Below are 16073 nucleotides of genomic sequence, written 5' to 3' on the forward strand. Positions count from 1 at the left end.
CTAACCTCAAAAAAATCACCCTTTATAAATGGTTTCTAATGGTTTGAAACAAATACAAAATATATAAAAGTAAAACAAAAGTTTATTCTAAATAGAAGAATTTAATCCTGGAAATAAATCGTATAACTGAGATTAATAAAATGTTGGTCATAAATAATTCTTTAACAAATGTTAAAATATCTGCTTGTAAAAAACGTGTGAACACTTTGCTATAATTTCTTCCAGTTTTTCACATCTGAGTATTTTTTGACATTAAGGACACTTAAAATTATCACTGAATTCGATTTTCCCTAATTTTGCTCGTTGCTCAAGAGTCTACAGAAGGATTGTTTTCTAGAAGGAAAATTTAAATTAAAAAAAAATATACTCACAGAAAGAAATTTTTTACTTACGAAGTTCTAAAAGTACGTTTCCGTTGACATAAAATCTTGGTGGAGGTGGTGCTACTTCATCTGGTGATCCCATCAGTGCTAAGTAATCTCTTTCAGATTGTTGCAGTATTTCATTATTGATTTTCATATAAGGTTCATTAAGGTCCACATAATGCTTAAAATTTTCCAATATTCCAATAACACATTACAATCAACTACACCCCTAAAAAAAGCCAACAACTTACATTTGTAACTTCTTCTCCCAAAAGTCTGGCAAATTTCTTCTCCAGCTCATGAAAAAGTGGTCGACTTTCTGGATTGAAGCTCCAACATTCTAACATAATGTCATACCTTTAGAAACATAACTTTAATATAAAAACCTTGGAAAATAATGATAAATCATTTTGTAGTCACTCACAATTCATTATTGGCATAAGGTGGCTTCTCCATTCGATAGCCATCTTTAAGCTTCAAATACAATGTTTGATTTGCATCTATTCCTGGATAAGGCACCGTTGCTAAGGAGAAAAATTCCCACAACATAATACCAAATGACCAAACGTCAGTATAGGTATTGAAGACTTGGTCACTAATTGACTCTAAGGCTAACCATTTTATTGGCAAGAGGGCTTTATGTTGTTTTTTGTAGTTTTCATTTTTGTACATCGATCTGGCGAGACCAAAGTCACAAATCTTCACAACATTATCTTCACAAAGAAGAATATTTCTCGCTGCTAAATCACCATGGAGAACTTTTCTCGATGACAGATAATCCATGCCTCGTGTCACTTGAAATGCCCAACTGACAAGATCTGACGTTGTTATGGGCATTGTATTGGATAGATCGGCTTTCAAATTGTTTGAACGCCATTCTGATTTGAGGGTATTATTTGATGTAAGTTGATCTTCACCTGAAAACATAATTGTCAAAATTATGCTGAATTTCATAGTCAAACTATACCTTCAGGAATTGTTGTCAAAGCACTTTGTTCATTTGGATAACTGTCAACATGGTATTCATTCAAATCGTATTTTCCTGAAGAATACATCGAATTCAAACGCTCAACATGTTTTTCTGTTTGTTGGCTCCTTACAGAATTTCTGAAACAGTTTTAAATACAAAATAGGATAAATATTAGGCAAAAAAAAAAACACCAAAATACCGTCGTAATTCAACAAAGTCAGTAGTTGAAAATCTCCTCTCAGAAATGCTCGGATCAATTTTGTCTGTATAGGGATTGATCTGATTTATGAAACTTTTTCGATTTTGCAGTAAGAAGCTCTGGACGTTTCCATAATGGCAGTATTCTACTATTACCATTATTTCACCTACAACCAATGCTTAATTAGTAAGTATATACATATTAGACATAAAAAATAAGAATTTTAAACTGACGTTCAGCGATATTTTTTGTGACAGCTCCAAGTAAATTGACAACATTTAAATGTTGACCCAGATGCACCATGATTTTCAATTCTGACACTAGAGCCTTTATTACTTCCTTGTCGGCAGTGGTGCGTTTGACCATTTTGACAGCCACAACAGTTTCTCTTTCTTCTGGGATGATTCCCTCTGCATGAGCTTTTAGAACTATTCCAAAAGCTCCGGAACCAAGTTGTTTCCCTAATCAACACAGAAATTTACATAGTCTTATCGTGACCTTAATGGCTGAATCACAAACACGCTTCAGCTTTGGCTTCACCTGACGATTACGAATTCAGCCATGCTACCTCACGTTTCTTTTGACAATCGTAATGAAAAGAGCGTAATGTAACGTAATGTGACTCCAAACTGAAGCTCTAGTTCAATTATCTGAATATTTGCTTTGGCTGACAGCTCAACGGCTGTAAAAAATGTCAACAAACAAAGTATTTGCTCTTTGGGTCGATGAAATAATAGAAATGTCATTCAAAGCAACCTCGAAGCACTCCCACCGTAACGCAGACGAAGCCGAAGCTAAAGCGTGTTTGTGGTTCAGCCATAAAAAAGATTGATCTACACGTCTTACCTAATTTCAATTTATTCCGAGGGAATTCAAAACGTCGGTCATAAGGCAACAGTTCAGCTTGTTCATCCAATGACATTGTTGGATTGATTTGTTCGAGAGCGCCTTTCTCGAAATTTGCCAGACCGGCCAGATTCATTTGATAAAGGATCTCTTTTGCGTTCAGGATGCGTACACCCAAGTAGACGATGAAAATTATGAGAAGACCAACAAAAACCACGATTGCAATTTTCCATTTAAGTTTCAACCCAGGCATGTCTAAAATTATAAGGTCTTAGATAAGATTGAAGCTTGTTTAATTGAAACTTACTTGTGATCTTCACTCGTGAGCTTGATTCAACATTTCCCAAGCGGTTTGAAGCAACACATTTGTAAAGACCTTCATCATCTGGTTTGATATAAGGTATTTTCAAAATAGTGTTGTCTTCCATAATTATTGTATTGTTGCTGATAGTAAGTTTAACATCATCCCTATACCAAGTGATAGTTGGTTTGGGTAATCCTGCAGCTTTGCAAAGAAATTCAAAGGAATCTCCTAGCTTACGATTATATTGATCTTTCAAATTGGTTTGAATCAAAACTGGAGCCGCAGGTTCTAAAACAGAGGGTATACTTTAATATCATACAAAAAGAGTGATGTCTCATTCTTACCATGGACAATTATGCTTAGGAACTTGCTATCATAATCCACATAGCTGTCTGCTCTTCCAGCTCGGCACTCATAGCTTCCAGCATGTTCGTCTTCGATATTTTTGAACTTGATGGTTTTCTTGTAAGAATAATTAGAAAATGTTGTCTTTATTTCGACTCCACTGCTATTCGTGATCATTTGATTATCTTTGAACCAATCCAGATCAGCAGAGTAGTAATAGGCCAAAGCTGCACAAGTTATGATCACCTCATCACCTTTGGCAATTTGAAGATTCTCATCGACTCCATATACAGTCATATTGTCTGTTATGTCTCCAATCAAGACATAGCCTTCGTTGGAACTGATGCCCTGTTCATTGATTGCAGTACATTGCATTTTTCCGGGACGGCCTGGTTTAAAGATCAGCTCGTTGATCCTCTCGATTTTTGACGTTTCAGATGAGTTTCGGGTTGACTAAAATTGTGTTTAAGGTTTAATTTTTTAAATGTCAAATATTAAAAAGTTGTAAGAAAACTCAAACTCACATTAAAAGTGACAGGTTCATTTTTACATGATGGCCATTTTGGACTTATATTACAACCCGTGTAATTCCAAATAATCTTTGCAATTGGATAAGCGTGGGTCTTACACAAGAGCCTTGCCTGTTCACCAGCCTGAACGTAAACATTCTCAATACTGACTTGTGGCTTAGCTAAAATATAAAAGAAACACATCAGATTCTAAAGTCCCATGCGTCGCGTCATGAGCTCAATAAATCTAGAACTAACCTTTGACGTAAAGTGTAAACTTCAGCTCCTTCTCATCGACGCCATTACTGGCCTTGAGCACATAGTCCCCAGTATCGAAGAGTTCAACAAAGTTGATTTGCAGACTGATGGAAGAATTGGTTTTGTTGATCTCGTATTTCTTGCTCGGTTGAATGAGTTTTCCCTCCGGGGCATACCAGCTGAATCTAGGCATTGGAAAACCTCGATAATTAACGTTCATCATAATGTTTTTGGAAGCGTTTGTTTTGATCGTATAGTAGTTGTTAGGTTCGCTCATATTTATGTAACTTTCACCAGCTTCTAAGAATATTGAAAAATACTTATTTTTGATCTGAAACCTTCAAGTTTTAAAGGTGATTCATACTTAAAATCGTCATTAGGTAGGTGTTGTGAGCAATATTTCCAGAATGATCCTGAACTATGCATTTGTAAAAGCCTTCGTCGCTCTTTTGAGCATTCGTTACAGTCAAGAAACTTTTCCCAATATGACGAGTATTCTCGTTATGATCGATGGTGGCATTTGTATATGACAACCTTTCCAGCTAAAAGGTTTGAGAAAGAGAGGTTTAAGAAAGTTTTCTTTAATGTCATGATTAACTTGAAAATCAAATCCAAGTACTTGATCTGTCATTCTGACATATTCATTCTTCCAAACTTCCATTGTTTGACATTGACACCTGCTATAAATATTTATATTTAAAACTTACTGAATTTTTGTCTAATGGTGTTTCCCATCTTATCAAAAGACGAACATCGAAGGACGTCTCCACAGAACATGTCAAATTAAATGATTTACCTTCAACAGCATGGCCTTGGAAATTTGAGTTGATTTGAGGCGTTGGCACCCGTGTTGGTTTAGCTATAAATTTTATCATAAAACAAATTGATCAAAATTAAAAACACATAATATAAGCTTTCAAAAAAAAATGTGTAGAAGCTTTTGAATTGACATCTGTCAAATTATTAAAAAAAACGCTATTCAAGAGGTTAAAACTTTGACACCTGTCAAAATATTTCAAATAAAGGATCTTGAAGCTTTTTTCAATTGAATACAAATTGCTGTCACAAAATAGAAATAAAGTAAAATTTAGAGAGCCAATTGAACTCACGATTATTAGATTCATGTTCGCTATACAAGATCAAAAAGTCAACTTCTTCCTTTTTATTAAATTGTGATGGTTGTTGAGGCTTGCATGCGTACGATCCCGATTGAGTGATTCCTTGTATTTGAAGAACGAAACCACGTTTCGGGTCATATTGATGGTATGTTTTGCTGGAATGCACCTTTGAAAAAAAAATTAATGCTGTTATTACATTCAACTATACTTAAAATATTTGAAAAAATAAATAAACAAATGTTTACATGTAACTTAATAATATTGGGTTTTCTAATATGAGCATTTTCATATTTACAAACAAAACCTTAAGACAAATTTCAAAGCAAAAATGTTTAAAGGTTTTAAAGAACAGGATTTGCCCAATCGTGATCTCCTCTTTTCTAAAAACCACAAGTTTAGGAACTGTGACTGCAAAAATATCATACTTTTTGTAGTGATTTTAACAACGTTCATCCATGTTTAAAAATGGCGTTGTTTTAACTTGTCAAATGTCAAAAGATGACAGCTTCAAAAGTGACAGATGCAAAAACAGCGGAAACAAGTACATTAATAAGTTATGTTATTTTAATGCAGCTTAAGTGTTTTATAGATTAAAATTTTTTGGAGTCTTATTTTTCCTGACGCTTCATTCCGAAAAAACACTTAATCTTTAAAATATGTAATGTGCTCTAAAAGACAACTTGAAAAGTTTACCTGTTGATCATACGTTATTAATTCAACAGCAGTTTCTGGCATAGTTGGTTTACAAGGAACGATTATGTCTTCATTTTGATGTCCACTTATAATAGGTATTGACATAGGCACCAAAAGCACCTCCGTATCTGAAATTCAAATATTTTTAGCAAATAGTTTTAAGACATTAATGTTCCAACTTACCATTAACAAAAATATAAATTTTGGTTGCCTTGAAGTCCTCAACGAACGTATCGTAATCGCCATCTTCAGTAAGTTCACTCTCTTTTATACAATAGAAATATCCAACAAATTCTGCAGTAACATCTTTCAAATATAGATGGCTTCCATATAAACTATTATTGTCGTGGGAATTATTATATTGGAAACTGTTAATTTCCAATTCCAAATAAATTGGAGTTAATGTCCGCCAAGTGATCGGTTCATTTGATTCACACCGCAGCGTATAATTGCATCCAACATCGAGAACTATTTCTGTCATGGTTGGTGTTACAAGTGGAGCTTTTTTAGATGAAGCTAAGTTATCAAAATTTAGATCATCTTCAATACTAATAGTTTGAGACTTTGACACTGAAACTTAAAAACAAAATAAATTAGATATCGAAATTATAAATTTTGTATTGTTGTTTTAAGGCCTGGTTTTTTAGTGTAAGATATTACTTTTAAATATTGGAAAAAACGCATTTGTCAATGAAATTAGTGACTGTTTTCAAAACCTTCAATATCCAAATATTTATTTAGCATTTAAAAAAATGTTTTGAAGAATCTTAATAATTTGTTTGATTTAACCTGTCTTACATAAATCTTAAGGAATCGCTTAACTATGCAACATTGTAACTTTGATAATTTAAAAAAGCATTGATTTCACCGACCACATGTGAACTCTACTTTAAAATCGTTTTACATAATTTCGGATTTAAATAAGTTTGGCTTAGCTCACAACTAAAAAACTAAGCCTTAATGGCTGAATCACAAACACTCTTCAGCTTCGGCTTCTTCTGAGTTACGGTGGCCTGCTTCGAGGTTGTTTTAAATGACATTTCTGCTATTACATCCCTCCAAAGAGCAAATACTTTTTTTGTTGACATTTTATTTTTACAGCTGTTGAGCTGTCAGACAAAGCAAATGTTCAGCAAATTTGAACTAGTGCTTCCATTTGGAGTCACATTACGTAACATTACGTTATTTCCTAACGATTGTCGAAGCTGCATTGTGATAGCATGCATTAAATTCCTATGGCTGAACTCGTAAACGTCACACGAAGCCGAGACTGAAGCGTGTATGTGTTTTTGCCATAAATGTCAAAGCTCTTCTTTGACGTCTAAGCTATTGAACGAATGAAAGTGAAATTCAGTTGTTCACTTAATTCTTCATAACTCGAAGATATGAGTCAACTCTTAAGTAGATTAACTGGAAATAGGGTTGGTTTTAAATGTTTTATTCGCCGATTTTATTACATCCCTTGTCTCACAGTGCAATTTGACTCACCCTTGATAAACATGGTTTCGTTTGGTTTGGTTTCGGTAAAAAGTAAACCTTTGGACACGAGTGTAAAGCAGATTTTGATTAAGGTCGTTTGAAGGATCTAGGATTAAAAACTGCGGTAACGTATGAATATATTATATTTTGTTTCAGAAAACCTCATTTTTGAAATAGTTTAATTCACATTTCAGACGGACGTGAGATTTTACATTGTTTAGTTTCTATATCACTTCGAATCAATTTTTTTGTATAGTTCCATATAAAATATTCTGAACTCTATTCGGCCTTGGGGAAAATAACTTCAAACTTAAAAACTTACATGCACTGCACTTAACTATCGAAATCGTTAGAATCCAAAGTATTGTTCCGTAAAATATCACAAGCTTAGAGTTTCTTTCATGTCTCATTTTTATATTAGAGAAATGTTAAAAAGTTTATATCACAGCGAACAATTTAGATTAACTTTTCTTAAACTTCTCGTTTCAAGCTCAGTAAACCAACTACATTATATGCGTGTTTCTTGCTATCCCAATTTCCATGATTCATTTTTTAAAGTATGCTCTCGTTTTGTTTAATTCCCGCTGTTTTTTTTTTATCATTTTTATATTGAAAATATTTTACTTAAAAATATACATACATCATAGATAAGCCTGACCGCATAAAAGTTGTATTTCAGTTTTTATTTTTGAGTAATGTCAATCAGCTTTATTATGATGTTATGGTAAGAAACCGAAAGAAAAACAATAATAATTATTGTATCCATCGCAGATTATGTATTTACAGAACTTTTGTTCAAGCAAATTCAGGGAATTCCGTTCTCAGTCAAAGATTATTTTGAAAGTGTGGAAGAGCCTTCTGTGATTTCTTCAATAAAAAGTACTTTCAAAAGTTCTAGTTGTTGTGCTTAATTACTTCGCTAAGTTACACCAAACTTTGAGGACCTTAGTGTAGCTTTAAAATAAGGTCTCTTTTTTAGTTATTAATAATTAGCTAAAGCTCACGGTTGTTCTTCAAAATTAATATCATGTATTGAAAAAGAGTTTTTGAATTGAAAAACATATATTGAACCATGAATAATCATCCTTGAATACTGTTTTCCTAATCCGAATATTGAGGATGAGAATGATTTTCGAAAATTTGATGTTGTTTTAACATTGAGATCTTGATTACTCCCCTGTATTCTTGTTCGAGGGAAACTCATAATTTCACAAAACCTTCCGAGGATAAACCAATTTTGATAAGAAACTTCCGACGTGATAAAATGCGTCACAGTTTTGTCTGCAACTTAAAATGACATTTCCATGTTGAACCTAGGAACTTGTTATCAACAAATGTATTATTTTTACTTGCGACATATAGGAACTATATGGCAAGGTTTTCATTCGTGCAAAAGATTTTAATCAAACATGATATTACTATGGTAGAGAAGTCAAAAAAGTGGGTCCCGCGATTCCGTCCGGTGTGTTTTGTCTGTCTGTCCACACTCCTACAGCCTAAACCATTGGGTCGATTGAGTTCAAACTTGGAAGTTAAGGTTTTGTGCAGATTTGCGTTTGGGGTTTTTTCATGTTTTTTTAAGATCAAAACTAAAAGTGCCCCCATACATTTTTTTTTGGTCAAAAAACGAAAATTCGAAAAACAAACCGATATTATTTTGACAAAATTGTTATTACATTCCTATCTTTTATCCAAATCAATGCATTTGTTACATATTTATGTATTTTTAAAACAATAACTGTTGTAAATACCAACGATGGCCGTCCGTGTAGCGCCACTGTATCGGATTAACGAATTTGATATAACGAAGGGGAATGCAAGCTGGAGAATGAGCTGAGCGGGTTGAGAATTTGACCCTGCTCAAGTGTGTCCTTTGTGAAAACCTGCTGGCTACCGAAAAGCCATCGTATCCAAGACTGACAGTAACAGACAAAGTGGGTAATTACCCTCGAAACTGCTTACAGACAGTCGAGTACGACAGTGATCACTGCGGACTGGCTGCTTTAGTGCAGATTCCGAACGAACGCTTAGAGTTGGAGGAATACGTTGCAACGCACTCTTACATTTACAGTAAAATGCGTTGGCCTCTTTTCACCAACGCTTTTGCGAGAGAACTTTGTTCGAGTGACATAGCCCCACCAAACAACAGAAACCTGACAAATACAGAAATTGACCAACATTTACAACAGATGGACGAAACAATAAAACGAAAGATGGAACGGATAATACCAAAGTACAAAGAACGGGACCAAATGGACGCTTAAAGAAACGCGACTATTGACGCACTACGCATTAACAAGAGTGGCTTACTGACAAGACTCAAAAACTTGTACAGACGGCTTACAGACCCACATGACTTGAAGGATAGGACAGTGAAGTCGTCAATAAAAAATGTCAATCTGTTGATTAAGGAGAACTACAGATTATCAATTAACAAGTACTGGGACCGCAAGATACGGTCAGTTAATTCCAGTGACCCAAAATCAACAAGATATTAAGGATAATGACCTTCCGTGTCTGAAACTCCAAAGAACTCAAGAGAACAGGGACGTTCTCAGGACAGCGCAAATAGATCCAGAAGAAGCCATCTTTGACGATGACTTCTATATAATTGAAGATCCGAAGGCAAAAGTGGAGGCGGTGGGAGCTGATTCTCAGCAAGTGTACAAGGTGAATGGTAGAATTCGCCCCAACCACGACCTGAAAAACAGAGCTCTACTTAATTACTTTTACCTCCGAAATGATATTACACAATGGCGATCTGAGAACGCGGTTCAATGACGACTCCTTGGGAAATGCCATAATCGCCGAGCAAACGGGACCAAGTTCCTTGTTAGTGACGAAGGTTGAGCTTCAGCTCATCTTCAATTCAATACAAAATAAAAAGTCAGCAGGTGTCGATGGTATATCCAACGTTGTACTAAGACATTTACCGATGGAAGCAATTGACATTTACACCACACTCTTCAACGATGCACTGAATAATGCATATTATCCTTGCTTTGGCTAGAACAGACAGATAGACGGACGGACGGGATCGCCGGACAGACTTTTTTGTAACTCCTCTAAAACCGAAATGTCATGTTTGATTGAAATCTCCAGTTTCAAAATTTTAACGTATGCATGACATGCCATTTATTTTCCATATGTCACAAGTAAGAAAGAAGCTCTAATCCGATTTAGTAGTACAGCTAATGTAGGTGTATGAAATCCGCTGTTTTTGAAGGAGACCAAGGACAAAGTACTACCACACATTTCATCATCTACATACATACATCTCAGGTAATTTTACCACGCCAACATAATTATTTCTCTTTCAACCCAAAAGCCTCATCAGACGTCTTCGTAATCTCTTCGAGTGTGGGACCCATTCATAAAATCAGGTGTTAATCGAATGGTGACAGGGCTGGAGAATAAGTAATTAGTTTTGGACTGTTTGTGACGAGAGCGACAGTGTGGCAAAACGACAAAAATTGGCTTTTCTTTTCCAAAGAGCAAAAGTTTGCGGGTGTTTTGGTGTCGCTCAATTACGATGGCACCCATTTTACGATTTATTGAATAAATCATATGGCAAGGAGACGCTAAGAATAGGCCAACTGCTTGGCAAGAATTGTATGCGATTGCGTATTGACCTAGTGCAATAGAGCCTGTGATGGATGGCCCTAAAACTTCTTGACCTCTTTATAAGAATTGCCCTTTTTTTAAACCATTCACGAATTTAATCCGTAAACGACATTTTCTCTGAAGCACAATTATTCGATTCAATATGACAGCCGATATTTTCAAATTGGAACAGAAAAGGAGGTATTTTTTTCTGACACTATAGACTACACATGATTTATTAATTATTCAAGAAAAATTGACATTTGTGGTATGAAATTGTTGACAGCTTTCAATGATTAAAAGATTTGTTAATGGCTGCGTTCAATCTCAGACAGATTGGGTATCCGGATACCTCTTTTTTAGTGTTTTACGTGTAAGATAACAGCTGATCAAAAACAGCTGAGATATCAAAAAGGGAATCCAAAGGTATCCAAGAATTTCTGTGGTATGAAGGGATTTGACAGAAAAGCTGATTGAACACATGGTTGAATTTCAAGAAACTTGAAAATTGATTTCAGCTTTTTCTTTTTGTTGGTAAACAGAAATATACAAAATGTTAGTTGAAGTTGTATTTTAGGATGTTCTGTACATAATAGGCGATGAAGATAGATTAGGATAGTTTTCTGTTAAACGTATGTAATTCGTTTAAAACCGGGGATTCCGCAAGTAAATTATTAATCGTATAGAATTCCAAATGAGCTAAGAGGAAATTTAACATAGATTACAAATTAAGGTTATCTTTTATTTAGTAAATTGTTACGCACCTATCAATTAATCATCGTCAATAAATGTTTTATCTTACAACAATTTCTTCGAAGCTTAAATATTTCTCAGATTTTTGTGAAGAGCTGAAAATTGTTTTTATTTATTGACAGCTATCCAACTCGTTCAACAAGGTATCTAAGAATTCACCTATCCAAGACATCCTATCCAACACGAGATTGAACGCAGCCACTATCACAACATCCAGATCATAATATTTAAATTATAATATTTGACATTTAGAACGAAGTTGCCGTCCGATAATTTTGTTCAACGATCATTTTTGCTACTTATTCATTTTAGGTTCACGAAATTATGTTTTGTTTCGTTACACATTTCCATTATTTTATCCTTTAAATACAAAGTGAATAAATATTAAGTTTTAAGAAATCAATTAATCGTTACCAATATTGTGGACTAACTCTTTGCATTGAAAGAATTGAAAGTGATACCAAACCTTACAGGTAAATATGTCACCTGGATCACAAAAATCGATTCAATCATAAAGAATTTTCGCTTTGTTATTGTAATGCGAATAAATAGATGATGTGATTTGAATCAAGGAAAAATAAAACACGGCTAATGTTGACAGATGTCAAACTCATAAAGACAAATTTGTCCAATGTAATTCAAATGTTCTCTAATGCCATCTACATGGAAACAGTGGATTTAAGGTCATACGCCTTAAATATTTTCCGTTACTTTTTTAATAGATACTTAATTACTTTTTTCGGGCTGATATAAAATCTACTAAAAAAGAAATTTTTAAAATAGTTCAAGTCTTTATAACCTTACAAAACCGACTAAGTTTTATATATAAAAACTTTTGAGTCTTTTTTACTATTTTTCTTTTAGGTCCTTCACTTCTTCCCTGCAAAGACCATACAATGCTTAATCTTGTGTCAAAGATAAGTTTCAAATGTCAAAAAGCTTGACATTATGTTTTAAGACACAATGATGTAAAAATCTCTTTGATTCAAATTTTTCTTAAATGCAAACACTAACTTTTAATTGAAATAAGATTTTCTTTTTATTTGTACACATTTTTTATAAAAATATTCGTAGTTCAAAAACAATTAAGTAATATTTATGTATATGTATAGTAAATATATAAGTATATTTAAAATAACATAAAATAAAGTTAAAATTATAATTAAAATGTAACTTAAAGCAAAATCTTATTTCTATTCTTAAAAAAATATTTTTTTTTAAAAACCTAATTATATAAGATTAAAAAAGAAATACTTAAATAAAAACGCTTGTGAAAAATATACAAAAAGCTACATTTACAAAAATATTTAAGTAGATACATTATAACATTTATATATAGTTAAAATAATATAATTATTTTATTTCTGAATAAGAAATTCAGAACTTATCTCAAGCTATTCACAGAATTTTACTTAAACTTATTATTTATGTAAGTTTAAAATTTAATTTCATTTACATTTATAAAAATATTATATAAAATAAAGGTACACAAAGATTTTATTTAAAAATAAAAATAAAAATTCAGTTGTGTTTTTTCTCAAAACGTCATTATGATGACACCATAAACAAATATCAGAGTAATGCAGATGATAAGCAACTTTTCTATTTTATAGGCCTTAGGCTTGCTTAACATCGGATGGTAATGGTGATGGTGATGTTATTAATGTGCTTAGAAAATTTAGTGAGACAATTTTTGTAAATGGTGGATTTATAATAATTTAGGCGATTTTTCTTAAATTATAAATTATATTATATAAAAAATATTTTCTAGACTTAAGACTAGAATAACTACATTTCTATAAAAATGGAGCGGTTGACCAATTTGCATCATCACGCATAAGGGACTTCTTTCAATCCCCTTTCCAATAATTCTGTTTGGCCATATTTAGTGCTAATTCAGTCCATTTATACTTTTCAACTTTGATTAGATTACTTTCGGCCTTCATTGACACTCTTCAACATCAAATAACTGGGATTAGAGAAAGCATCTTTGGTGCCATTACTATTCATGAACTTCTTACTTAAATCTGTTGCCGCCTTAACGTTCACATAATTGCCATCGGTGGTGTCTATTAGGGATGTTTCTTTTTCTATAGGTCTGCGGGTAATTTGGGCAAAAGTCTTTCCAGCTGATTTTGCATCAGGGCTCTGTTCGGTTTCGGAATCAGATTGTGATCCTGACGTTTGATTGATGCCATTCGAGGATTTCTGTAGCATGGGAATTTCTTCGGGTGGAACTCCAACTTTCTTCCTATTCTTCGTCACTGGACTGTCTAGATTGTTTGAGATTGTTGGCGAGTGTTGTTCTGAGAACGTAAAATTATCAGCTTTAACATAGTCGTCATTGGGGCGAGGTGAAAATATAGCACTACCTGTTTTAGTACTCATTTGTAGATAGTCATCTGATGGATCGATTCCTGGTAAGCATTGAAAAAAAATTTCAAAGGTTAATATCGAATTACATACCATATCACCAATCAATGTTTAGTTGTTAAATAATTAAAATATAAATACGAATTTTAAAAAAACGTCTTGATAGCAAAGGAAAATTAATTTTGTTAGCTTTTTGATGCAAACATAAAACCAAAGACTTCGTAATTTTTATAATTTTTATAATTTTCGAATATTGAAACAAATGCAAATAGAAATAAGAGTGAGCTAAAATATATTCTACGAAATCAAAAAGACCTTAAAGAAGTTATTAAGAAGAGATAAGAAGTCATTTTATTATAAATGTACGTACCTATTATTTTGGCGTATTTGTTTATAATATTTAGCAATTTACTACCTTTTTAAATATTTAAATCTTTTGCTTATTTTTAAAATATAAATTCTCTTTTTAATAAAAAAAGAACATCTAAACAAGTCTTAACAGTGATAGTTTGTAAGAAAGAAAATAATGCAAACAAACCTTAAATTAGGGAACGAACCTATTAATCTGAACTGTCAGAACCTCAAAAGTCAAATGTCATTTAAACTTTAGTAAAGGCGTTTTTCTTTTTAAGCTCTGAATAGAGTCGAAGCATATCGCATGTTTCTAAAACTTTTTGAATAAATGGTGTTCTGAGCGCTTTGAATTATTTTTGAAACACCTGAACTTTTAATTGACTATTTTTGATTTACTTGTCATTTTCTTCTAGACATATTAAAAAGAAATACAATTTAGAACAACGGGATCGTTCGAAATTCTGTGGATTTGTCTTTGTTCCATGCTTCAAATACTGTTTTTTTTTCTAGATTGTTAATTCATGCATTTAAGTTAAAAATCATGAATAAAATGTAATTTATTTTTGCTAAATGTCATTAAAATCTCACATTTGTAATGTCATAAATAAAAAAAATAAGGCACATCTTTCAAATTCTGAATGCACGAATACTTATTCAGTTATGACAATTGTTTTTATGCTTTTTGTAGAAAATCAAGCACTGAAGTTTGAAATTCAAAGCAACTGTCAAAAAGTACATATTTGCAGCTTTTTCAGTGTTTGACATACAAGTTAAAATAGTTAAAAGAATAGAAACTGATAGTTTAACAGTTCCCTTAAGACGATTTGACATTTAATGGCGTATGACAACTTTGCGGATATTTTTTTTCTTCTGTGACATTTGAGTGTTTGAGGTTAAAGTGAATATGAAATTGATTTTTTTAATGCAAAGTGTGAAATGGAATTCCTTTACTTTCATTATAGGAACCTTATCAATCTAAATTTACTTTAAAACATAAGAAAAATACTTACGAATTTCTGGTAATATCATTCCATTGACATATCTTGGTGGAGGTGGTGCCATTTCGTCTGGAGAACCCATCAATGCCAAATAATCTGTTTCAGATTGTTGCTGGTGTTCGGTGTTAATTTTTAAGTAGGGCTCATTTAGATCAACGTAGTGCTAAAATATTATAATATTTTTAATCAAAAAATGAAAACTTATGAGTGGAAGAGCAAAAATCTTACACTTGTCACTTCATCTCCCAACAATCTGGCGAATTTCTTTTCCAATTCATGGAAAAGTGGTCGACTTTCTGGATTGGCACTCCAGCATTCCAACATAATATCATATCTTAAAAATAAAATTCAATATTAGTTTTCCTTCCATCGTATAAAATATAAATCTATTTTTCTTACAATTCTTCATTAGCATAAGGTGGCTTCTCCATTCGATAGCCATCTTTAAGTTTCAAGTATAATGTTTGATTTGCATCCATTCCAGGATAAGGCACCTTTGCCAGTGAGAAGAACTCCCATAGCACAATACCAAATGACCAAACATCAGTATAAGTGCTAAAGACTTGGTCACTTAGTGACTCCAAGGCTAACCATTTAATTGGCAATGGTGCTTCACCTTGCTTCTTGTAATTGTCATTCTTATACATTGATCTGGCAAGTCCAAAGTCACAAATCTTAACGACATTATCATCACAGAGTAGAATATTTCTTGCAGCCAAATCACCGTGAAGCACTTTTCTTGATGACAGATAATCCATACCTCGTGCCACTTGGAATGCCCAACTTACAAGATCTGACGTATTGATTGACATTGCTTCAGTTGAATCGGGTTTGTAATTTGATCTCCATGCTGGTTGAACTGAATTATTTGACATAACTTGATCTTCACCTTAAAAAATTACAAAT

The 16073-nt window shown here is 33.0% G+C and overlaps 2 protein-coding genes across 10 annotated transcripts in view; both read right to left on the bottom strand.

Moving 5' to 3' along the window:
* Positions 1-64: 64 nt before the first annotated feature.
* Positions 65-7613, bottom strand: LOC129950798 (vascular endothelial growth factor receptor 1-like). The gene is made up of 18 exons (XM_056062716.1): positions 7409-7613; positions 5791-6183; positions 5608-5735; positions 4906-5080; positions 4504-4655; positions 4161-4338; positions 3797-4096; positions 3554-3720; positions 3029-3482; positions 2688-2972; positions 2381-2635; positions 1768-1995; positions 1535-1700; positions 1333-1472; positions 790-1282; positions 617-722; positions 393-546; positions 65-333 (listed from the first exon to the last, which is right to left on the bottom strand). The coding sequence occupies exons 1-18, from the start codon at positions 7494-7496 to the stop codon at positions 308-310; spliced, it is 3888 nt and encodes a 1295-aa protein (XP_055918691.1). The 5' UTR covers positions 7497-7613; the 3' UTR covers positions 65-307.
* Positions 7614-12950: 5337 nt separating this feature from the next.
* The window catches only part of LOC129952855 (platelet-derived growth factor receptor alpha-like), an 80607-nt gene continuing 77484 nt past the window's right edge, over positions 12951-16073 (bottom strand). For 7 of the 9 annotated variants that reach the window (XM_056065734.1, XM_056065731.1, XM_056065736.1 and 4 more), the window contains 4 exons: positions 15567-16056; positions 15396-15501; positions 15180-15330; positions 12951-13859 (listed from right to left, as the gene is read on the bottom strand). In XM_056065734.1, the coding sequence (XP_055921709.1) occupies positions 13372-13859; positions 15180-15330; positions 15396-15501; positions 15567-16056 (1235 nt within the window). In that variant the 3' untranslated portion in view covers positions 12951-13371. The remainder of the gene's footprint in view (positions 13860-15179; positions 15331-15395; positions 15502-15566; positions 16057-16073) is intronic. The other 2 variants (XM_056065733.1, XM_056065735.1) reach the window with 2 other exon arrangements.

The sequence above is a fragment of the Eupeodes corollae genome, chromosome 3 (genome assembly GCF_945859685.1).
Source record: "Eupeodes corollae chromosome 3, idEupCoro1.1, whole genome shotgun sequence".
In the NCBI taxonomy this organism is placed as follows: Eukaryota; Metazoa; Arthropoda; class Insecta; order Diptera; family Syrphidae; genus Eupeodes; species Eupeodes corollae.